Consider the following 24,597-nt stretch of genomic DNA (forward strand, 5'->3'; position numbering starts at 1 on the left):
TTTTTCGACACGGCGGCGCCGCAAGCGGTCGTTCGAAAAGTGCTGATTTCAGCTTTATAAGTTTATCATCGGTTTAGCATCGGAGGAGGACCTGAGCTTGTTTCTTTTTTTTCTTATTATAATCACGTAAGACACTGTCTCAGAGGATATTGATTTGTTTTTTTTTTTTTGTAGAAATACATTGTAGAAATATCTTCTTTCTTATATTAGTCGTGGATTGCTATAAATATTAGAATATTTATTTTATTCTATGCTTTAAAGTTACAGGTAGAGTTTGGAGCGTTGGTGCAACAAATGAAAAAGAAGCGTGTACTTGAATCATTATGATTAACAAAATATAACTTCCATTTTTATTTATTACTTACACATTCTTAGTTCTTCTTATAAATAGAAAAACTGTTCGGTACACAGTACCCATGAAAAATTGCGAGTATATTAAAATTATATACAAGGATGATGCACAATCATAGGTAGACTATAGTCGCGGTACTAATAATCTGTAAAATACTCTCTACGTACGTCGCACTATCATTAAATAGTATTATAAATAATTTTAATAATTTTAGTAGTTACAGTAGTGCGAATAGAAGTTCATAAAAAAGGTCGGGTTTTTGTTAGAATTAAACATTTTCCTCATATTTTAATTAGGCGTAATATGAAGGTGGCACCGTCAAATCTTGCAAAAGAGCGAATTGTTCTTCCGTAAATCTTTCAGCGAGGCCTTGGAGACCCGTCCATCCATCACAGTGTGTACGCTTAAAGTCGTTTAATGTCTTACGAATTGTACTCTGAAATTCAGATTATCATTGTATATTAGCAAAAGATTTGTAAGGAACAATGATTAGCAAAGTCGTAATTATAATATAAACTTACGGGTATAGGTTCGGGATCATTGAGATGCGGACTGAGACAATCGAAGATTGGTGGAATTATCTCAGGAACATTGTAGGGATGAGCTTGGATAAAAGCACACATTCCAAGAACACCTGCGTGTCGTAAGCGCGCAGCGTTGATTATTTTATTAGTCACATCGCTTTTTTCTTCCTCTTTTTCTGACATTCTTTTCCTCTTATTGCCAAGCTTTGTTCTCGCCTTCTTCTTAAACTCATCCTACAAAAAATCAAGCATAATTATTAGCAGGGAACGATTACATGTAGGAGTTCTATCCATAAAACTATCTCACCAAAAGTGCTTCTTCATTTGGTAGAATAGTGCAATGCAACAACCCCCCGAGAACCTTAGCAGCCATTTCCCTGACCTCGAGCCTTTCGTCCTCCAGTAAATGTAGTACAATATCCTGAATCGCGCTAATCCAAGCCTCGTTGCTCAGTAAAATGCTCATGTTATGGAAGACCAGAACCTGCAGAAACTCAAGACAGCTAGCTCTCGCAGACCAAGATGTACTTTTAGAAATTGCCGTCACTGCTTCGAGTGCGGCTGGAACGTGATGGGGTTGAGTAAGGGTCTGGGCTAGAACAGCAAGTGTTCTAGAACATGCTTTCGATAGTTCTTCGTCCTTCTCGTTGCTTTCCAGCTGGCACATTATTGGATAAATCTTGTAGAAACTAGAAAGATTGTCTAGATTCGATAACATTACAGTCTCAAGTATCCATTTGCAGATCATTTTTAATAGTTTACTATTTCGCTCGCGTGTTGAATCGATTGCGTTTGTACTAAAAATATAAAAAATGTATCACTTTATGCTTAAAAATAAAATCGTTGTTCATTAATGAAAAATTATTACCTAGACTTCGACGGCGACACATCGACGACATTCGTTAGCGAACTCGACGGTTTGTCTTTTTCTAGAAGCGATTGTAACCTTGGATAAACATTTTCTAAAAACTCATCGACTTCCGGGAAGGGATTTTCGTTGCTCACTATTGAATCGAATTTTATACTTGGTCTGAAAATTGACACAAGTAACGATGCCAAACAGTCTCTCACGTTCTGAAAGGGACTTTCTTCCAGTCTATTTTTGAAGCGAAGTAATAATCGGTTAAGTAATTCACTAAGCCTCCAAGTCTGCGTTATCAGGGCTCCCTGTAAGATCATGAGTCTTCCACACTCCGCAAACGAGGCTTCCGACTGTCCTAGTGGCGATTCCTCCATGATACACTCAAGTAACCAATGCAACTTATTCGGGTCTCTATCTTTGCTTGCATTTGCTATACAAAGGATCCAGTCTTGGATAGTGTCACCAGTTAAATTGTTCAGAGCATTGCGAATAATTGGTAAGAATTCATGCCATAACCGCTCGGTCATATCAAAAGGCCAGTGTTTCGAACCCTTAATAACACCACAAATGATTTCGGCGGCGCAGCGCTGAGAGCTCTCCTGCTTGTCAACTACAAGTTTACGCAAATGTGGCAAAAAGTTACCCAAAAACGAGTCACCATGGTTACGAAATATGCCCGTAAACATGCGTACACGAGTGGAGCTGAATGCGTCTTCGTCACTTTGGCCTTCGAGGCTGAAATATTCGATTAATCGGTCAACGTTCTGCTGGTTTCCAAAGAACTGTTCAATTTCTTTATCCTGTTCGCTAAGATTCAGCTTATCATAGCTGGGCTGTTCACAAGTTGCAGCATAGATCTCGATCTCGCGAGGCCAAGCATAGTAGCCTACGTTAGATTTGTGCATATAGCGTGGCTCGTCCCATTCGGCGGAATTTGTGGGTCGACTATTATAATTGTATTGGAGCCAGGCGTTGTCTGAGCGATAACCTGGGTGCACCTTCATGACGGAATTGGACGCTAATTTTTTGACGTTATGATTATTGTTTGTTGAGACATCGATTTTTCGCTATTAAAACATTTTAATATAATAAATCATTTATTTATTAAAAAAATAAAACTAATATGATTACTACCAATCATTAAGAAATACCTTGACGTGTTTTTTCTTCAGCTGCTTAAGAACGAACGCCATGGCTTTTATGGCCATTTGCCTATCCTCTATTGATTCGCTAATCAAGGAGTTGAGCAAAAATCGTACTACTTTCGCTGGTAACTTTACATCCTCACAAATCAAAATAAAGATGAAACTAATTGCCATCTGACGATGTCTCCAGTGCAACTTCTTTTCCACTAGAGCATGCAAAAAGTTATCTAAGAGCTCATTATACATTTTTAAATTCATTTCTCCTTGTTTGCGCAACTTTTCTTCTCCTTGCGTAATTTCGTTCTGTGTAGGTAGGGGCTTACTCGGTTGTATTGGTCCACCTTTCCATAAATTTGCAGCAAGCGCTACAATATTGTCCGGTATTTCTATTTTAATGTTAGTTGTATAAAAATTATCTATAATCTCTTCCGTGATGCAGTCCTTCAACTGAATAACAGAGGGTTTTTCGGAAGCTCCAGATAATATCAGAGCATTCCATATGCTTTTAATAAATCCCCAATCCTGCTTCACTAGCAGGCATACTTCATGATCGATATTTTGCGTTATTAAGTATAGTATACCCTACAAAAAATAAACGGCATATCATTATGAATAAATAGAGGTATTGTCTTGCTATTTTATAAATAGTACTAACCTTATAGGCATCGTGATGTTCAGTTGGATCGAGTTTAAGGATTTCAATAATATACGGTGTCAAGACTAAATATGCGTTTGGAAAATAGCTAAGTGCCGCGTTTAGCGACTGCTGAGCCATTATGCGGATTATGCAGTATTGACTAGTGCTCAGCTTCAACAATTGCAGCAGAATATTTTTGTGAGTTTCAGTTAAAACTGCAGTAGTGCAATATTTTCGCATTCGATGTTGCGAATTCACGCGAGCCAGGACAAGCGTTGGGAACCAAGCAAAGTTTCCAGTCATCTCGTTGTCCAAAACGTTCTTGGATACGGAATAAGTAACCGAGAATGTAAAACACGAGTCCACCTGCGATCGCAATGTACCGAGAAGCAAATAACTCCAAATCTGGTGATCATAAAATATATAGTTTACTCCAATCGTCGAATGTTATTAAAATATTTCAGTTTATATGTTCGAGATACAAACCAATTGTAATGACGTTAAGCTTTTCGTATCGTCTTCAACATTCTTTAACATGATCTCTTGCAATTCGGTCATAAGTTGTACCAAAAAATACCGAACATTGCCGCCATCGGGCATGTGCACCTTTCCAGAAAAGCCAAGGAAAGGCTCTAGTCGTTCCGTGCAGTTCTCGTACGATTCAAGTTTTAAAGGAGGTTCCGACCAAAATGGCAAAACCGCATCACAGCCATCCAGAATATTCAAAAGTATTTTCAATGTGATTTGTAATTCATTCCTAATCATAGTCACATACGAGAATTATTATTGATATTTGTGCTAATTCAATGAAAAATTACAAATAGATGAATGGTTTACCTAGATAACGAGTTTTGCGATTTTATGAAGTTTTGTATCTTCGTAACAGTAGGTACAAAGTATCTTGTAAACATTTCCTGCAATACTTTCTCTTCTTGTTCGCCAGGAGTGTAAGAGTCTATCTTCGTCTCCTTGATCTTAATCGACTCGCCCCAATCTTGAACATATGGATACTGTGGATCATTAAGATTTCTTTCAACATTTATAAACGAAACTGTCGAGAGCGACTTGAAAACGCTGCTGAGAGTGAAGCAACCAAGCATATTGCCCTCACGTGATTTCAGCATAATGGTCTTGTCAATGACTTTGATTAAAGTATCCATGTATGGCAGTAGGTACTTTCCCTGAGTAAGCACCAATTGATTCAATAACAGCAGTGGATAGAGCAAGTGGTTGTCTAAATTATCGGCTTTGAGGATTTCGTCACCTTCTCCAATGGCGTTGAGCACCTTCTCCGAGAGAAAAGGAAATAGAGCCTTCAGAGTTTCTTGACTATTAACATTACAAAACACTTTGCATAAAGCCCCTACTAACTGGCCTGCCACTTGGGTCTCTAGTACATGCTCTATGATAAAGCTACGCAGCTTCCCGAGCGCACCAGTAAAAATAGAAGGGCTAACTTGTCGGAGAAGCGCCGAGAATACTCGACTCAGGGATGTTTCAGCCAACTCTTCCGAGCGACTCCTACTACTATTATTGTCGTTATTTTCTAGACGAACCGACACTACTGAGTTTGAGTCTATCCAAGCGAATACTTTATCCATGAATTGCAGTACAAAGTCTTCGAAGCGCGAAGTTTCGGTGCAAACCGATCGGTCATCATCGCTCATCTCGGCGGTCGACTGGCTGCAGTCTACTAGGGGTATCATCGTAACGTATGTTGCAATTAGACGGAACGTTATAAAACACTTGTTTGTATCGTTCGGGTCTATGCCCGAAAGAGAGGTGAATAGCAATGGAAGCACATGAAGCGGACCCTGCTCGAACGCGTACTCTGAAAAACGAATGTTTTTAATCGTTTCTGAATTTTCAACTGAAGAGGCGTAGTGCTTGCTTGATTAATCACACTGTTCAAGGCATAATAAACTATGTTAAGTACCTTTGTTACGAATGCGAGATCCTTGAACCAATGGTCGAGATATTGTAATCATGCACTTCATAGCAGTTATCATTTTGTGAGGTTCTATATCACCACCAAGGGTGGGATAAACCTTCTCTAGTATTTTCGGTATTACAAGATTTGGTCTCATATCAACGAGATGTTTTAAAGTATCGTAGAACAACTGCGTGCAACGTTTGTTAAAAATTCCTAGCATCGCAATTGGTATCATACTTTCAACAAATGCATCGATATCAGCATCTGTTAACTTGTGAGAATCAGGAATTGGTGCTTTCCAATTTGGTTTCTTAGAATTGTTCTGATACCGTTCCCTGAATAAATTCTTAGTTATTATAAAATCAAAAATGTTAAATGAGTAGCGCGTGTGCAATCACAGTGAGTATCTCACCTGTTTATCCTTAAAACCACAAAGTATGAAACAGTTACAAACAATTCTCCAAGACTTTCAAGCCAAGAGCCATAGTTGGCTGGATGAGAGTATGTTTCTACTGTTTTTAGTAATTTGTCTAAATAAGTTTGTGTCTTTGATTTATTTCCCAAGGCAGATGCAATCCAGATACCTATGTAGTAGGGACATATGCTAAATGTTCTGTTTCTTGCTATATCTTTGTAGGCAACAGGTAAATTAAAGCTTTGAACAAATCTTGTGAACATCAAAGGTATGTAAGGTTCCCAGTCAATATATCCAATATTATAATAAGCTAATTTTGACATCAAATTCATCATGTTGTCTCCCCATTCGTGACAACAGGAATCACAAACTTCCCAAAGCTTCATAAACTCGTGAAACCACAATTCATGGCCAAATGAATGGTATTCTGGGTTTAATTGCACTGGCAAAAATAATTGAAAACCTTCAATAATTATTTGCATTGCATCATCTTGAAATGGACAGATAAGAGGCCTAAATTCATCCAATATTTCTTGTGTTGCATTTACCTAGAAAATAATGTATTGTATAATATAAAAAAAGTACGTACTTTATTTTATAATATAACTTACTGGAAAGTAAATTTTCGATGCACAAACTATTAAATCTAACAAATCTTCCAAGGGTTCTGGATAATTTTCAAATTTAAGTGAATCTGGTTTTTTTGGCATTACTCGATAGAACAAATCGAACAGAGGTCTCCATGGTAGTTCCAGCTCTTTTGGTGATATCAGATCATTTTTTCTACACATAAAAATTGTTCAAGTTGTGAAAAATATTTTTTGTAAAAAAAATATATTAAATTTATGGAAAATGGGTTATTATTAACCTAAGAAGCATGTAAAGCCGATAGGCAAAGTCATTAACTAAAGACAGCTCCAGATTTGGAATGGTCACCAATTCATACATCAGCTTAATGAAAGTGATATGATCTTCTTTTGTAAACCTCAAATTGTATAAAGTTACATATCTATAATGCATAAAAAAACAACAATTATTAGAAATGATTAGCTTTATATCTTCCAATATTCTGTGACTTTAGATAATTCGTTTACTTTTGTAACATAGTTGTCCAGGTTACACAGCCAGGTTTGATGTCCCTTAGCATAATGCATCGTCCTAAATTTGCTTTAATTTTTGCCAACAATTCATCAGCTTCACTGTCAAGTTTATCAGCGTAAGGAAGGAGTCTGTTGAAAATATTTTCCCTCTGAAATGCTGTCTTGTAATTCAATTCTAAGGCATCGGCACATTCTTCATTTACCATATCATAGGTAGATAGGAATTCGCCAGAAATTTGCTCAATACAGCATAAGTCCACTCCACTTCTGAGATCCATTGTTTTCTGTATAGCAAACAATCGGAGATAACTATAATAACCAGGAGATTACAATAATAATCAGCTGAGAAAGTTATTTTTACTTTTTATCAAAAGTGCAATCCAAACGTAATGTTTTCTTGGTCAGAGAAATACTTCTCACAGAATGTTCATTGTTCAGTCATCCATAGTCCGCCTCATAATATTCGCAATTGTAATATCTTCCAGTCACGCTTTGTAATTTTGTATCTTTGGCGTGAGCTGTTAAAGTTTTTTGTTGTATTATTATATACTTATAAAATAACGTTTTAAATACACGAAAAAGCGCAGGTGTTATGTTAGAGGTTATATTGTCGGAAATTGAAGTAGTTTGGCGGTTTGCTAACACATGGTGATAACAAAAGAGATCTTATTTATCAGCTGAATCTCTAGTGATTTTGTATTTGTTGGGAATTTTCGCTCTTTCCCAAGATATTTGTTATCTAGGAATTTTTTGGACACCTGGAAAAATTGAAAAGTTTAATCTATAAAAAGTAATGTGGGTGCAACAAGAAAATAATACATGTGTATCGATCATTATGAGTAACAAAATATAACTCCAATTTTATTTCTATTTTCGAACTTCAATTTTGGTTTGGTTTTTGTTACAAATAGAAAAGGTATTTGGTACGCAGTACATACCTATGACAAAAGCGGTAAACTTATAAATATTATATACATAAACTAATAAATATTTTCTATCTTGTATCAACTATTTGAATGAATAAAAAAATCTTAAATCTGATGTTATGCTTATTCCCTAAAAATGGTCGGTACACGTTAAGAATTTTCCCATAAAAATTATCATGCTATTTTTCAGGGCGCTATAACATTCTGAAAATAATTACCTTACCAACCAGCACGGCCAACATCATAAAAATTTGAACTCATACATACTTAAAGTTTGTAAAGTTTTTACCGTACTAGCCGGTAATTTTTCTGGGAAAATTCTTAACGTGTAAGTATCACAATAGTAAGTGCGCGTCAACATAAACATTTTTAATTCAAAGCATTATCTTATTTAAAATGTAAACCCGCAAGTAGTTGTGATAATGATTATCTACAAAACTTTCACTGCGATAAGTCGCGTCATCATTACACAGACAAATTTTAACGATTTTAGTAATTACAATGCAGCGCATATTACGTAACGAAGGATGCCGGACTTCTCGTTAAAAATAGCGAATCTCGTTTTAAGTTCGAATTATGCGTAATAAGAAGGTGGCACCGTCAAATCTTGCAAAAGAGCGAATTGTTCTTCTGTAAATTTTTCAGCGAGGCCTTGGAGACCCGTCCATCCATCACAGTGTGTACGCTTAAAGTCGTTTAATGTCTTACGAATTGTACTCTGAAATTCAGATTATCATTGTATATTAGCAAACGATTTGTAAGGAACAATGATTAGCAAAGTCGTAATTATAATATAAACTTACGGGTATAGGTTCGGGATCATTGAGATGCGAGCTAAGACATTCAAAAATTGGTGGAACTATCTTAGGCACGTTGTAAGGATGTGCCTGAATAAAAGCACACATTCCAAGAACACCTGCGTGGCGTAAGCGCGCAGCATTGACTATTTTGGCAGTTATAGCGATTTCCTCTTTTTCTTCTAAAAGTCTCTTCCTTTTATTGCCAAGCTTTGTTCTCGCCTTCTTTTTAAACTCATCCTACAAAATACAAAGCAAAATTATTAAAAGTAATTTGATTTATCATAAGAATTCTGTACATCTAAATATCTCACCAAAAGTCCTTCTTGATTTGGTAGAATGGTGCAATGCAGCAACCCACCAAGAACTTTGGCAGCCTTTTCCCTAACTTCAAGCCTTTCGTCTTGCAGTAAGTTCAGTACGATATCCTGAATTGCGCTAATCCACGCCCCGTTGCTCAGTAAAATGCTCATGTTATGGAAGACCAGAACCTGCAGGAACTCAAGACAGTTAGCTCTCGCAGACCAAGATGTACTTTTAGAAATTCCTGTCACTGCGTCTAGTACGGCTGGAACGTGTCGAGGTTGAGTGAGGGTCTGGGCCAGAACGGCAACAGTTCCAGAACATGTTTTCGACAGTTCTTCGTCTTTCTCGTTGTTCTCAAACTGACACATTATTGGGTAGATCTTATAGAAACTGGAAAGATTGTCCAGGTTCGAAACCAGTACCGTTTCCAGTATCCACCTGCAGACCGTTTTGAATAGTCTAATATTTCGCTCACGCGTTGGATCAATTCCGTTTGGACTGAAAATATTAGAATTTGATTATTTAATACTTGAGAAGGGTTATTTGCTTGTATATGAAAAATTCTTACCTAGACCGCGATTGCGAAGACTCCAGTTTAGCGCTCTCGGTGTTGATAGTTGCCACCCCATCCGCAAGCAAACTTGACGACTCGTCCTCGTCCAGGAGAGATTGTAACCTTGGATAAACTTTCTCCAAAAAGTCATTAACTTCGGGGAAAGGATTTCCGTTGCTGACCGTTGGATCGAATTTCACATTGGCTCTAAAAATCGACATTAGCGTCGAAGCCATTCGGTCTCTCACGTTTTGAAAGGGACTTTCTTGCAATCTGTTTTCAAAGCGTAGTAATAAACGATTCATCAGTTCACCGACTCTCCAGATTTGTGTTGACAAGACTCCCTGTAAGATCATGAGCCTTCCACTCTCCACAAACGAGGCTTCAGATTGCCCAAGTGGTGATTCTTCCATGATACATTCAAGTAGCCAATGCAACTTATTCGGATCTCTATCTTTGCTTGCATTTGCTATACAGAGCGTCCAATCATTGATAGTCTCGACAGTTAAATTGCTTAGAGCGCTACGAATGATTGGTAACAACTCATGCCACAACCGCTCAGTCATATCAAAAGGCCAGTGTTTGGAACCCCTAATAAGACCACAGATGATCTCAGCAGCACAACGCTGCGAGCTTTCTTGTTTATCAGCTACAAGTTTACGCAAATGTGGCAAAAAGTTACCGAGGAATGAGTCGCCGTGGTTACGAAATAGGCCCTTGAACACGAGTAATCGACCATTGCTAAACTTGTCACGACCTTTTTTGCCCTCGAGGCTCAAATACTCGATTAACCGGTCAACGTTCTGCTGATCTCCGAAGAACTGTTCGATTTCTTTATCCTGTTCGCTGAGACTCGACTTTTCGTAGCCTGGTTGTTCGCAGGAAGCCGCGTAGACCTCAAGCTCGCGAGGCCAAGCGTAATAGCCTATATTGGACTTGTGCATATAGCGTGGCTCATCCCATTCAGTAGAATTTGTAGGCCGATTATCATAATTATACTGGAGCCAAGCGTTATCTGTGCGGTAACCTGGTTGCACTTTCATCAAAGAATTTGATCCATACTCCGTGATAGTATTATTATTGTTAAATGGGATGTCGATCTTTTTCTGTCGAAGAATTCAAATATTAATTGATCGATAAAAACAAAGAACAATAATACTAATCGTCAACAAATACCTTGATATGTTTTTTCTTCTGCTGCTTAAAGACAAATAACATTACTCGCAAAGCCATTCGCCTCTCGTCTATCGATTCATTAATCAACGAGTTAAGGAAAAATCGCACTATCTTCGCTGAGAACTTTACTTCCTCATTTAACATAACATAAATGAAAGTCATGGCTATCTGACGATGCCTCCAGTGCAAATTCTTTTCTAGTAAAGCATGCAAAAGTATATCCAAGAGTTCATTATACACTTTTAAATTGATTTCTCCTTTCTCGCGTAACTTTTCTACTCCTTGAGTAATTTCGTTCTCTGTGGGTAGAGGCTCATTAGGTTTCATGGATTCATTTTCCCACAATTTCGCAGCAAGCGTTACGACGCTGTCTGGTATTTCTGTTTTAATATTGGTTGTGTGAAAATTATCTATGGTCTCATTCGTGATGATGTCCTTTAACCGAATAACTGAGGGTTTCTCGGATGGTCCAGATAATACTAAAGCAGACCATAGACTCTTAAGGAATCCCCAATCCTGTCTAGTCAACAAAGATTCTTGTTGATTTATTTTTCGCGTTATTAAGTACAAAATGCCCTGCAAAACGTAAACAGCAAATCATTATGAATATTGAACAAGAAAAAAAGACTTTAACACTTCATAAATAGTACTAACTTTGTAAGCATCGTGATGATCCGTTGGATCGCGTTCAAGGATTTCAATAATATGAGGTTTCAGCGCTATATAAGCGTTTGGAAAATAACCGAGAGCCATGACTAACGATTCTTGAGCCCTCATGCGGATTCGACTATATTGACTAGTGCTCAACTTTAACAAGTGCAGCAAAATACTTATGTGAGTTTCGGTCAATACTGGAGTAGTGCAAAGTTTGCGCATTTGATGTTGTGAGTTAACGCGAACCAAAACGAGATTTGGAAACCATCCTAAGCTTCCCGTCATCTTGTTCTCCACGACTTTTTTGGATATACAGTAATTGGTAGAGAACTTAAAACACGAATCCATCGCCAATCGTAATTTACCGAGAAGTAGATATTGCCAAATCTGGAAACAATAAAATAGATTTTAATTTAATCTGACGCGAATTAGACCTATATTTTTAACTTTAATGTACGAACCAATTGTAATATCGTTAAGCTTTTCGTATCGTCTTCAACATTCTTCAACATGATCTCTTGCAGTTCAGCCATTAGTTGTACCAAAAAATATCGAACATTGCCACCGTCGGGCATGTGCACTTTTCCGGAAAAGCCCAGGAAAGGCTCGAGTCGTTCCACGCAATTCTCGTAAGGCTCAATTTTTAAAGCAGGTTCCGACCAAAACGGTAGAGCCGCATCACAACCATCCAAAATATTAAAAAGAATTCTCAACGTGATTTGTAAGTCATCCCTAATGAAAGTCGCATTTAGAATTTTTGGCCTTTAATATTTTATACAAAGGAATTGAAAGCATATAAAAGATTTAATTACCTAGATAACGAGTTCTGTGACTTTATGAAATTCTGTATCTTCGTGACAGTCGGCATGAAGTATCTTATAAATATTTCTTGCAGTACCTCCTCCTCTTTTTCGCCAGGAGTATAAGATTGTATCTTCGTTCCCTTAATTTTAATTGTCTCACCCCAATCTTGAACATATGGATACTGAGGATTGTTTAGATTTCTTTCAACATTAATAAACGTGACTGTAGAGAACGACTGAAAAACGTTGCTGAGAGTGAAGCAGCCAAGCATATTGCCCTCGCGAGACTTTAGCATAATGGTCTTATCAATCACTTTCAGCAGAGTATCCATGTATGGCAGTAAGTACTTTCCTTGAGTAAGCACAAGTCTGTTTAGCAGTAAAAGCGGATAAAGCAATTGGTTGTCCAGGTTATCTGCCTTGAGGATCTCGTCGCCTTCTCCAATAGCATCGAGTATCTTCTCTGAGAGGAATGGAACTAAGGCCTTCAGAGTCTCCTCGCTATTAACACTAGTAAAGACTTTGCATAAAACGCCCACTAACTGTCCTGCCACCTGTGTCTCTAGTACGTGCTCTATAATAAAGCTCCGCAGTTTACCGAGAGCACTCATGAAAATCGGATGACTACATTGTCGGAGAACCGTCGCGAATACGCGATTCAGGGCTGATTCAGCCATCGCTTCTGAGCGACTCTTACCATTGCCATTGGTATTATTCTCTAAACGAACCGAGACCACTGCGCTCGAGTCAATCCAAACAAATACCTTATCCATGAATTGTAATACAAAGTCTTCGAATCGTGACGTTTCCTCGCAAACTAATCGATCGTCTTCGCTCATCTCTGCGGTCGACTGGCTGCAGTCCACTAGGGGTATCATCGTAACGTAGGTTGCAATCAGACGAAACGTTATAAAACATTTGTTCGCATCGTTCGGGTCTATACCCGAAAGCGAGGTAAATAGCAGCGAAAGAACGTGAAACGGTCCTTGCTGAAACGCGTACTCTGAAAAACGGATGTTTATTATCGTTGTGAAATTTAAAATTTAAAAATGAAGAGGCGTATTGCATTGGTCAAGTTGTAATAAACTATGTTATAAACTACCTTTGTTACAAATGCGGGATCCCTGAACCAATGGGCGAGATATTGTGATCATACACGTCATCGCAGTGATCATTTTGTGAGGTTCTATGTCACTACCAAGGGTGGGATAAATCTTCTCTAGTATGCTCGGTATTACAAGATTTGGTCTCATATCGGCGAGGTATTTTAAGGCATCGTAGAACAACTGTGTGTAGCGTTTGTTAAAAATACCAAGCATCGCGATTGGCATCATACTTTCAACAAATGCATCGATTTCAGCGTCTGTTAATTTGTGAGAGTCGGGAATTGGAATTTTCCAGTTTGGTTTGTTAGAATTGTTCTGATATCGTTCCCTGAGTAACACCTTGGTTATTATCAAATAAAAAATGAGTATTGCGTGTGTAATGATAGTGAAGATCTTACCTGTTTATCCTTAAGACTACAAAGTATGAAATATTTACAAATAGTTCTCCAAGCTTTTTAAGCCAAGAGCCATAGTTGGCTGGATGAAAGTATGTTTCCACTGTCTTTAGAAATTTATCCAAATAAGTTTGTGCATTCGATTTGGGCCCCAGGACAGATGTGATCCAGACAGCTATGTAATAAGGAGTCATTCTGCAAGTACTATTACACCTTATCTTTTTGTAGGTGACGGGTAAATTGAAGCTTTGAACAAATCTCGTAAACATCAAAGGTATGTAAGGCTCCCAGTCAATATATCCAATGTTGAAATAAGCCAATTTTGACATTAAATGCATCACACTGTTTCCCCATGTATAACTACTGGCACTGCAAATATCCCAAAGTTTCATAAATTCATGAAACCACAGTTCATGGCTCAATGAATGGTGCTCTGGAGCTAATTGTACTGGTAAAAATAACTGAAAACTTTTCATAGTGATTTGCATCAAGTAGCCGTTAAATGGACAAACTTGAGGCCTTAATTCATCTAGGATTTCTTGTGTGGCATTTACCTGAAAAACAATTTTGCATGTGTAAATGTGTATTGCACATGAGGGGAAACAAATTATACATTTTAATATTACTCACAGGAAAGTAAATTTTTGAAAAACAAACTATTGAATCCAACAAATTTTTCAGCTGAGTTGGATAGTTTTCACAAGTAACTGAATGTGGTTTTTTTGGCATGATGCGATTGCACAAATCGAATAATGGTCTCCATGGTAATTCCAACTCCTTAGGTGATATCAAGTCACTTTTCCTGAAAAGATTATTGAAATAATGGTTAATATATTTATGAAAACTACATATTACATTCGAGAAAAATGAATTACCTGAGCAGCATGTACAGGCGATAGCCAAAGGCACTAATTAAGGATGGCTCCAGATTTGGAATAGTCAGTAATTCATACATCAGCTTGATAAAAGTGATGTGGTCTTCTTTTGAAAACCTCAAATCGTACAAAGTTATGTACCTGTACAAAGAAAAAAAATAAAGATTATTAGAAGTTGTACGTTTCAAAGCTTATCTGATATCTCAAGATTTTAGCTGACTGCATTACTTTTGCAACATATTTGACCAAACTGCGCAGCCTGGTTTGATGTCCCTCAGCATAATGCATCGTCCTAAATTTGCTTTGATTTTTGCCAACAAAGCATCGGCTTCGCTGTCAAGTATATCAGCATAAGGCAGAAGTTTGTTGAAGACAATTTCTTTTTGAAATACTATCCTATCTTTGAAATCCAAGGCATCATTTGTCAATTCTTCAGTCGGTGTATCAATGCTAGATAGCAAATCGTCGGAAATGTCCTCGAAACAATCGTCCTCCCCTTCGCCGACGAAATCCATTGTTTTCTGAAGCGTAAAAATCAAAGTTCATGAAGAAAAATAGCCAATAGGTCATATTGCACAATAATAAACAATAATTGAGATTTTTGTAATAAGTGGATGTTAACCTTACTTTCTAAACAAAAGTACAGCTCTCCAGATGTGTCGCGTTTCTTCGACCAGAGTATTCACGATTGAAGAGTCCGGCTCATTGTTCTCTTCATTATCCTTGAGTCACGCTTTGTATATCTTTAGCGCGAGTTGCAGCTAAAATGCTTCTTGGCTTTTAATATATAGTTGTGTACTCGTATATATAAAATAAAATAACGATACGTCACAAAGGGGAAAAGTGTATAAGCGTTATATTGTTGGAGACCGGAGAGTTACTGTATAGTACGGATTCGGCTTGGCAATTCGCTAACAATAACGGCAGGAAAAATAGATATATATTGAGACAGATATTGTTGTTAAATTTGGGAATTTTCGCACTTTTCAAGATATACTTGCAAATCTAGGAAGTTTTTCGTCCCGGCAAAATTAATTTCAACACAGAGATTATCGATTTCGGAGTAGCGATGTCGCCTGAACTATGAACTATTTCCGAACTGCATCTTCAAATCGGTGCTAATTAAAATGAATAACAAGAGCATTATGGATACTACAATAGGCATACGGTAAGGACTTGAAAGTTGAAATAAGCGAAGTCTAGCTATCATATCAGCTGAGCTGCATTATGCATATATATATGAAAGGCTGCTGGACGAGTGTTGCATTCTGCGCATGCGTGTAGTTTAAATGCGGCAGAGTTTAAATGCCGGGTGATCCCCGAATCCTGCAAAGCTCGCCACCGGCATTTGCCGCTAATTTTACAATAATTTTCACCGTGCGCGACTTTTCGCAGGACATCAGCGTTAGAATAACACGAGTAAACCCCTGCAGTATATAAAACCAGGAACCTTCGCTGCATGCAGGTATAGAAATAAATGAAAAATCGGCTAAGGCAAAAGCCGAATAAAGGCAGGCCCCATATATGTTTTCCACGCCTTATGGATCGACTGCCTGGATATATTCGAAATTCTGCGCAAAGCTTGCCAGTCGGAAACGAGAGTCGAAGCCGGCCGGTCGCGCATATAATTCCGAATAAAATCGTTTATCGATAGCTATAATCTGCCGATCGAGATGTTGGAAACCGAACGCACGAATGCACACTCGGGACTCGAACGGGCGAACCGCCTTGCACTACGCGGTGAAAAACAGCCAAGTCCAGGTGACGGAGCTGCTACTGCAAAAAGGAGCCGACGTCAATGCCGCCGACGAGGTGGGTATGACGCCGCTGCTTGTTGCAGCCGGTCGTGTTCTAGTCCGCGCGCGAACTGCGGTGCCGGTTTTGATGGAAAAGGGAGCCGACGTCACGGTTAGAGATATTTACGGATTATGCTTGTGGTGCCGATGACTCTCGATAACACGCATATATATAGCCAGGGCGTTGATCGAGAAGGGCGCCTCACTCGACGACAGAGGGAACATAACGTTTTCGACTACCAGCCGATTCACCGAGCTGTCATCGAGGAAAAGAATATAATCTCGTGTGAGTGGACCCAAGGACTTTTTTTTATTCTATGGTTATGTGAAAAAAAAAACTGTGCGCGGGCGGTGCCACCAGCGCTTTGAGCTGGAACAGGAATAAGAAGATCAACGAGGCGGTTTATCTAATAAGATTTATATTCATAAACTACATGTGCAATTGTCGCAAGATTGTGGAAATGAGAAAAGTATATGCTGAAATATATATCAATAAAGGTTGCGCACACATCATTATATATATATATATATATATATATATATATGTATATGTGTAACTTTCATTTTATCATAGTCCCTCGGATACTTATATATGCTGATCTTCGATTGTAATAATAGTATGCATAGCATTGAGCTACACGTCTCAAGATCAGCTTCGTCGATCATAGGTACCTATATAGGTCCTCCTAAGTCACGTGGTCAGCAATGTGGACCGACCGATCAGCTGATTCCTGATAACCACACACTTTTGGGCATAGATATAGGTGTTGCAGCAGTTCGGCTCTTGATGATATAGCCCGCGAAATGAGTTGCGATTCTCGATTACTTGATTTTTCATAAACACAGTGAGGACTTGCGGTCTGCATGGAGAATTATGTTTTCAACTTTGAAGAGTTTCTCAAGATTTTCATTCAACAAACTCTGTAAGAAAGAATTTTTCGGTTGAAGCGAAAACATTTTATTATAGGTTATTTTTTCTTATTCTAGTTACGCGCGATTTGTTTTAATTATTAGCAAATGAATTAGAGTCATAGGCTTTTGGTTTATGACGTGAGTCATAACTTGAATGATTCTTTTCAGATGTTCAATCCATAGTAAAATGTTCTTCAGAGGTCATTCAGAATGCCACATCACAGCAGCAAACTGCCGCTCAGAATGTTGTGCAACAAACATTTGGTCAACCGACCCCACAGACTCACTCGCATCTTCTGAAAGATGGAGAAATCATCCCAGGTATCAAAGTAGATGAAATAAAATCAAGACGCAATCAGTTACTGGAGAAAATTGCTAAATCCGCACAAGAGAGGCCATTTCAAAGTGGTGCTCAAGTTGTAATACTACCTTCGGCTTCCAAAGTTTACATGTCAGATAAGATACCGTATGTTTTCCGACAGAATACGGAATTTCTGTACTTCACTGGGTGCCAAGAGCCTGACTCTATATTAGTGCTTATTGTAAATGGTAATCATTTTTCTTCTACACTGTTTATGCGGTACAAGGATGCTCATGCCGAATTATGGGATGGACCAAGAACAGGAACTGAGGCTGCTTTATCTTTATTCGAGGTTGACCATGTCTTGCCAGTCAACGAGTTTGAACGCTTTTTAACTTCTTACTTGAGTGAAAATAAGTCCTGTACTTTATGGTACGATGATGAAGATATTGTCCAACAAGATGTTCACAAAAAACTTAATCAACTCATCAGAATATATGACACAAATAAATTTAACTGTCCCAAGGCACTTATGCATCAAATACGCCTGATAAAATCTCCAGCTGAAATCAAATTGATGAAGAAGAGTTGCGATGTTGCATCAGCAGCTATAGCAAAAACAATAGAAATCTCTAAACCTGGAATGAACGAGCATGAACTCTTTGCCATTGTGGATTATGAAAGTAGGATGCAGGGAGCTGAATTTTTGGCTTACCCACCAGTGGTAGCTGGTGGAAAAAATGCAAACATCATTCACTACATATCCAACAATCAGATTGTTAATGAGAAAGAAATGGTTTTAATGGATGCAGGTAAATCTATTTCATTAAACTATTTTTACACATATTTTGTAAAAATTTTGTTTTAAAGGTTGTGAATATCATGGATATACTTCTGACATCACGAGAACCTGGCCAATTGATGGTAAATTCACGCCCTATCAAAAGATTCTTTATGAAATCGTTCTTGACGTTCAGAAAATCTTGATAGACAAATTGAAAGAAATGCCAAGTTTAGACATGGTCTATCACGAGATGTGTTATTTGCTGGGCAAACGACTGCAAGAAGAGAATCTGATACCAAAAAATCTAAGTGGTAACAAATTACTAGCGGCTGCGTACAGTTATTGCCCGCATCATGTGAGCCACTATTTAGGGATGGACGTGCACGATACGCCGAAAATTTCTCGAAGCATTAGAGTTCAGCCTGGAATGGTGGTTACAGTCGAACCAGGTTTGTATTTATCAATATTGCTTTCGAAACCAGTGATATTATTCGCTGCCTGTCATGGCATTCGATTAATCAATGATAAATTTAAATTTGTTTTCGACTATAAGGAATCTACGTCAATCCGAAAAATCAGTTTGCTCCTCCCGAGTTTCATCATATCGGAATCAGAATAGAGGACGACGTTTTGGTACAAGAAAGCGGTCCTCTGGTTTTAAGTGAAAATTGCCCCAAGGAGGTTGACGACATCGAAGCTCTTGCGCGGAAAAATCAATCGTAGCACAAAATAATGACCGATTGACATGGAACTTGGGTTCAATAGGGCGGCAGAAGATATGAATTATACATATGTAAATAAAGTAACAGTTTCTTTTTGGAAACTAGGAGAATCAAAGAATAAACAAGAACAAATCTATAAAGTAGTAAGCTTTATTCACTTTTATCGTCACTTTATTTATTCGTAGACTGGACGGTTTGGAAAGAAATGAACGTTACAAACTTGCAGCCAGTACAGTACGACTAAAAGAAACAACAATAGAGCATACACACAAAGAGCTACCATGAATAACAATTTAAGTAGGTAGCTAATTGTGCCGGTTTAAAGCTAAAATAAAAAATGAAAAATAGATCTCAATGTACGTATAAAAGAAGTTTAACGTGTGAAATGAATCAACATAAATTAATAAAAAAAAAAAAAATTAAAACAATTACAGCGAAAATTATGAAAAAATATACATATAGGATGCTTTGATAAACAAGCGAGAATTATATTCTCAAAAAATTGAAAAACAAATTTTGTCTCGAAGTAGACATCATTTAGAACTGCTGGACGTTCCTCAGTTTAGCGTCAGCCTTTTTCAGAGTGATGAAGTTCGTCAGCTGTTTGACCCGCAGACGAGACCAGACCAGATGATCGTGGAGAGCGTGAATTTGGGCAGCAGCGAGGGCTGCGCTTTCCGGGTACAGCACAGTTGTACATCCGAGTCCTGGATTAAAAATTTCATTCGTATTAATTTAATTCATATTCATATGATAACAACGCGTGATTGTATTTTTAGACTTGCAGTATAGCCCGATTTCACAATTCCAAGATACGTATAAAATTATCTCACTCGAGCGACGCAGTATAGCTAAACGCCCTATTTAAATCAGTAAATTGTAAAGTAGCAGTGCAACACTGATGATCGTTTCGTCATGATTATAAACAAATTTCATCGAATCTTCTTTGTCTCCAAAAACACAATACGCGCACAAATACGTAATAGACACTCGAGTGAATGAGTTTGAAAACTACTCCTTACCTGAAGGCACTTTGAGAGAAGACCAGACGTCCTGGTCGATGTCCTGGGAGTTTCCTGGCGGGCAGTTGATGACAGGGAACGGGGTGTTGCCAGAGAGCACTGGACCTAGGCCGTTGCTTCTGCCAGCCACCGCGACCAGCACCACCTAGAAGGCAAGCAGTCGAGTTCAAGAAAGAGAATACAAAAAAGCAAGAGCGAGAGAGAGAGGATATCGAAACAGCAGTATTTTTCTGACACTGACGACTTTATTTATCTCCTGCACTCTGTGATTGTGCCTCTACTATACACGCACACATCGCCGCGATGCATGCACGTATATATGCAAACGCCAGAGTCAACAAGTTATCAACCAGAGAAGGAGAGAAAAGCTACTGCACTGACGATTACGCGCCTCTCGGAGAGCTTGCGAAACGCGAATCCGGCGAGATTAGGCATCGTTGAGAAAATGTGTGTCATGCATTTTTCGATTCGATTATACCTTCTCGCCGCTACCCTCGTACTGGGCGAGGATTCGGAGGGTCTCCTCGGTTCCCTTGTGTGCACTGCTCACACGGAGCTGGGCTTTGAGACCCAGAGCTGTAGCGTGCTTGGCGATCTTCTTGCAGTGCTCCTCGTCGCTAGGCGAGCCCATGAAGATGATTACGTGAGCACTTGGGGGTGGGACCAGGTACTCCAGCTGGTCGGCAACCCACTTGAAGTTACGCTTGACCGTCTCCAGGTCGGATTGCGTGACGGTAGCCAGGTTTCTGTAGACCTGTAGGGATAAATAATCGATTATTTCCATTTCGATCTGTTTGTAAAGGATAGTGAAACCTAGTCATCTTGTTTGTATTTAGTCTGACGTTTACTCGCAACATGTTTATCGCAAACTGCGCTACAATCTATATACCTGCTTGTCCTTCATCAGCCTCTTGTCGCCGCTGGGCCAGAGCCTCCAGGAGTCGCTGTCGATGATGTCGGCCAGGAGGATCTCACCATCGGCATCGATACCGAACTCGATCTTCATGTCGATCAGCGCGCAGTCTCTGGTGGCCCAGGCCCGCTCCAACACCTCGAAGACGACGAGGGTGGTGCGAAGCATGATGTCGTACTCGTCCTTACCGATGGTCACGCCGTTCAGCTTGAAACCGGCCGAGACGATCTGCTCCTGAGACCACTGAGGGTCGTGGTTTTCGTCGTCCTTGAAGAAGGTCTCCTGTAGGGGTGGGTTGAACCTGAAGCCTTCGGGGACACCTGTAAAGTTAATTTTCATTAGAATAATTCTTTCGCTCTAAAACGTCGAATAAATTTTCATTCTCATCCTTCTTTACCTGGGTTCCTCTTGAGGAAGCTTCCAGTGGCCAGCCTCCTGGTGACCCACTCGATGGGTACCATCTCGCACTTCTTCGAGATGAAGCTCTTCTCTCCAGCGAGCTTGACGAAGGCAGTCTTGATACCGGCCTGGTTGAGTAGCTGGAAAACCTTGGCATTGGTGGCATTGCTGATGGCAGCCTTGCCCTCGAGCTCGTGGGACTTGACGCCATCTCCGGCGGTGATGCGATCCTTGCTCTCCAGGTAGCAGAGCTTCGGGTCGTTCGCAAGCTCGAAGACCTTCTTCGTCTTGCCCTCGATGATGAGCTTGCCCAACTTGTAATCTGCATGAGAATCGAGACATCTTTATTTCACGAGTTTTTTAACAAGCGGAGAGAGAAGAAAAATAGGCGGATATTCGATATAAGAGGATAGAGCTATGCTGTATAGACTATGCGATCAAGGTCGCGTATCGCCGTGAGAACAAGACGCGCGAGCGGGTATACCCCCACTTTGACGTACTCCTGCGTTTGTGTCTACTTATATACGTATACTGCTCTGATGGAATAGAGCTAGGTGTGTGTACCACGTGAGCGAGTGCGAAACGCGGCATACAGACTGGCTGAAAAACTTGTTTGGAGTCATCGCCACGGAGGAACACGTGAGTACGCGGCTTTGGTATATTTGACGTTATTATTATCGACGCCTTTGGCTGGAATCGAGATCGTTCGCTGAGAGATTTGGACTTCGGGGAATATTCTACGGTGTTAGAGAGATGGTTTCAGTCACGATTTGGAGTCTTTTTTCGCAGTTGTTACAGCACAGACGTAGGAAAGATAACCTCTCAAGCAGCATAAAATACGTTACGTTTAAATTTAGGCATTTCTAAATGCGAGTTATTCCAAGATTATTTCTCATCGCATACCGATCCTTGCGTGATTATCGACAAATTACTCTATGCTCCGAAATTCGAACAGTCCAAAACCGAACCTTCCGCCTCTTCCCTCCTCGATTCAGGCTCACTTTATCAAATAAAAGAAAAACTCTTCAAAGTAAAAAATAATTGTATAAAAAAACGCAAGTCGCAAAAAGCTATGGAAAGAACTTACCGGTCATGTTTTCTCCCAAGTGACTATCGCGCGAATGCCGGCTCGTCAGTTCTCGTCCTCGCTCTTCAGTCCCGCGACTACTGGCTCGTTCTCTCTCTCTCTCTCTTCTTCCCCACTATTTGGCTCCGACTGTACAAAACAACCGACGCACACGAGTGAGAAGCTTTATCTCGGCCGCGTTACGCGACGTTGAGAAGAGGAGCAACAAGTGTCTAAAGATCCCCCCTGGTATCTCGAAGGCTTTTTACAATAATATGTATTTGCGTGCGCGTATAGGCCGTACGGCTATATACCCTACTCTCTGACGCGATTCGCTCGTGAATGTCGTTAATTACAGACGAGCTGCGCTTTTTATCGCGACGACGCGAAAAGTTGATATGCCTACGTCTACAGGGGCTGGACTTTGAGTCGTTGCGAAATTGGAAAATGAATTTTCATCTTGTCGTTTTCTTCTGCGCGTTCTTGTTATTCGGTACTTGCGGACAACCTTGTTTTTAGAGTATTTCGAACGATGTGGAACAGAAACGTTCGCTTTATCGTAGAACAGTGATAATGTCTTATGAAATCGGAGAAGAAAAGTCTAGATCTCGTCTTTCCTCATCGTCGTTTCGCACTCGCGAGCCGCAAGCTCGTAATCAAAATTGTTAAGTGCCCGATTAGTTTAAAAAATTGTATTGTGCAGAATAAGGAAAAGCCCATTGCATCGGCCAATCGTGCCATTATACTCCCTGGCTCACTCGACCTTCCATCGTGTCACGTTTTCCCCTCCGGACACGGAGATACGGAAAATCTATTTCGCCGCGAAACAACAATGTTGTTTTTTGCGTGCGACCCGAAACGGAGCAGATCATTTCGGCCAAGCGAGCGTCAATCGCCTGATGATGTTACTTCATATACTCTGCTCGCCGCGCGATAGTGTGTCGTCTCTTTATCCGCTGCTCTTTGATAAGAGACGGTTAATATACCCTCGCGAGTCTCGTTTCGAGAAACCCTGGAATGTTTTAAGATTGAATTTGTTGTATTGTTCGAATTTCAAGATTATTTTATAATTACGGCAATGAATCAGGCGGGCACGTAAGTTTCCGTGTTTGTCGGGAGATAACGAGAGCTGATGAAATATTTTATGGGAAGTTCGGATGGAATAACTTTGCACCGTCGAATTCGTGAAGTAAAGTTGGCTTCGGTTTTTCGCTTCCTCAAACCCTCGGTGCAGGTATACATTTTCGCCCTTTTTTATTCGAGGAGAGAAACATCCTGGCACCCCCGTGGTTAAGGTCGAAAGTGCGCGGGCGATAAATATCGTCGCTGCAGGTAAACGAGAGTCCCGACCGGGAAATAAGATCCCCCGCTGCTTCGGCTACGGAAAAATGGGGATTTTCCGTCGGCTCGAAAGTTTTCCGTATGTGCGCTGGCCATCTGTTTCTCCCGTTGCGCCACAGCTTCGCCACGTTCTCCTCAGTCCGTCAGAAATTACTCGACGTTCGCGTTAAACGTTTATGCGCGATCCTAAGAAAATTAGCGAAAGCATCGGACTCAGCTCGTTTTTTGTTTATAGGAATCATAAACACAAACCTCCGCTGAGCGATAGCTTATCGCTTCTAGAAAACTACGAGTATGCGAAACTCGTAAAAGTTCAGCATAAATGTTCTAAACGCGTAGTTCGTACATTATCGTTTGAGAATCGACGTGTAATTTCATAAGAATCGATGGAAAAAGCGAGTTTGCGCCTAATCTTCAGCGTATCTCGTCGCGCACGTGTGACTCAATGTCAACGCGACGAACTTGATGTCCGAACGGATCTTTATTCTTTAAAACATTGTATTAGACACAACGCGTAAAATAACCGAATTTCGCAGTTATTGGATATGTAAGACGCAAAAGCCTGGATAACGATTAGGAGAGTAAAAAAGTCTCGAAATAACTCGTCGCGTGTCCGTCGAGATGTTTTAAAACGTTTACTTAGAGCAGCGCGGTTTAAAGCACTGGAAGCCTATACTGCTGATGTGTTTCGGCAACATCGGTTACCAAAACCAAAAAAAAAAAAAAAATATAGAATCTCGCAAACAACGCTTCGCAGCGGAAAAATACGCGCAAGGTTAGAG

General features: G+C 39.7%; 4 protein-coding genes across 5 annotated transcripts; 1 reads left to right on the top strand and 3 right to left on the bottom strand.

Annotated features, from left to right (window-relative positions):
- Positions 1-310: 310 nt before the first annotated feature.
- On the bottom strand, positions 311-7,624 carry LOC103316681 (proteasome activator complex subunit 4). Its single transcript, XM_016982041.2, has 14 exons — positions 7,330-7,624; positions 6,963-7,252; positions 6,737-6,877; positions 6,480-6,651; positions 5,866-6,416; positions 5,457-5,788; positions 4,358-5,351; positions 4,007-4,277; positions 3,539-3,925; positions 2,890-3,465; positions 1,745-2,805; positions 1,184-1,673; positions 874-1,110; positions 311-788 (listed from the first exon to the last, which is right to left on the bottom strand). Exons 2-14 carry the CDS (start codon positions 7,244-7,246, stop codon positions 645-647), a joined length of 5,640 nt encoding a protein of 1,879 aa, XP_016837530.1. The 5' UTR covers positions 7,247-7,252; positions 7,330-7,624; the 3' UTR covers positions 311-644.
- A 168-nt stretch (positions 7,625-7,792) lies between these two features.
- Positions 7,793-16,687, bottom strand: LOC100122073 (proteasome activator complex subunit 4). Of its 2 annotated transcripts, XM_008211518.4 has the most exons (15): positions 15,543-15,749; positions 15,187-15,320; positions 14,788-15,080; positions 14,560-14,700; positions 14,315-14,486; positions 13,688-14,238; positions 13,286-13,617; positions 12,193-13,186; positions 11,842-12,112; positions 11,381-11,767; positions 10,727-11,302; positions 9,566-10,656; positions 9,006-9,495; positions 8,698-8,931; positions 7,801-8,612 (listed from the first exon to the last, which is right to left on the bottom strand). In XM_008211518.4, the coding sequence occupies exons 3-15, from the start codon at positions 15,072-15,074 to the stop codon at positions 8,469-8,471; spliced, it is 5,670 nt and encodes a 1,889-aa protein (XP_008209740.1). In that variant the 5' UTR covers positions 15,075-15,080; positions 15,187-15,320; positions 15,543-15,749; the 3' UTR covers positions 7,801-8,468. The 2 variants fall into 2 exon arrangements, with proteins under 2 accessions (XP_032452856.1, XP_008209740.1); XM_032596965.1 differs by having other exon boundaries at positions 7,793-8,612; positions 15,187-16,687.
- A 287-nt stretch (positions 16,688-16,974) lies between these two features.
- LOC100122089 (xaa-Pro aminopeptidase 3) lies at positions 16,975-19,502 on the top strand. Its single transcript, XM_016982042.3, has 4 exons — positions 16,975-17,278; positions 17,436-18,380; positions 18,439-18,801; positions 18,906-19,502. Exons 1-4 carry the CDS (start codon positions 17,230-17,232, stop codon positions 19,073-19,075), a joined length of 1,527 nt encoding a protein of 508 aa, XP_016837531.1. The 5' UTR covers positions 16,975-17,229; the 3' UTR covers positions 19,076-19,502.
- Positions 19,207-24,527, bottom strand: LOC100122105 (multifunctional protein ADE2). Its single transcript, XM_001607722.6, has 6 exons — positions 22,496-24,527; positions 21,407-21,730; positions 20,986-21,329; positions 20,575-20,850; positions 20,097-20,241; positions 19,207-19,781 (listed from the first exon to the last, which is right to left on the bottom strand). The coding sequence occupies exons 1-6, from the start codon at positions 22,500-22,502 to the stop codon at positions 19,612-19,614; spliced, it is 1,266 nt and encodes a 421-aa protein (XP_001607772.1). The 5' UTR covers positions 22,503-24,527; the 3' UTR covers positions 19,207-19,611.
- Between the last annotated feature and the right edge of the window lie 70 nt (positions 24,528-24,597).

This window comes from Nasonia vitripennis, chromosome 2, assembly GCF_009193385.2.
Source record: "Nasonia vitripennis strain AsymCx chromosome 2, Nvit_psr_1.1, whole genome shotgun sequence".
Taxonomy (NCBI): Eukaryota; Metazoa; Arthropoda; class Insecta; order Hymenoptera; family Pteromalidae; genus Nasonia; species Nasonia vitripennis.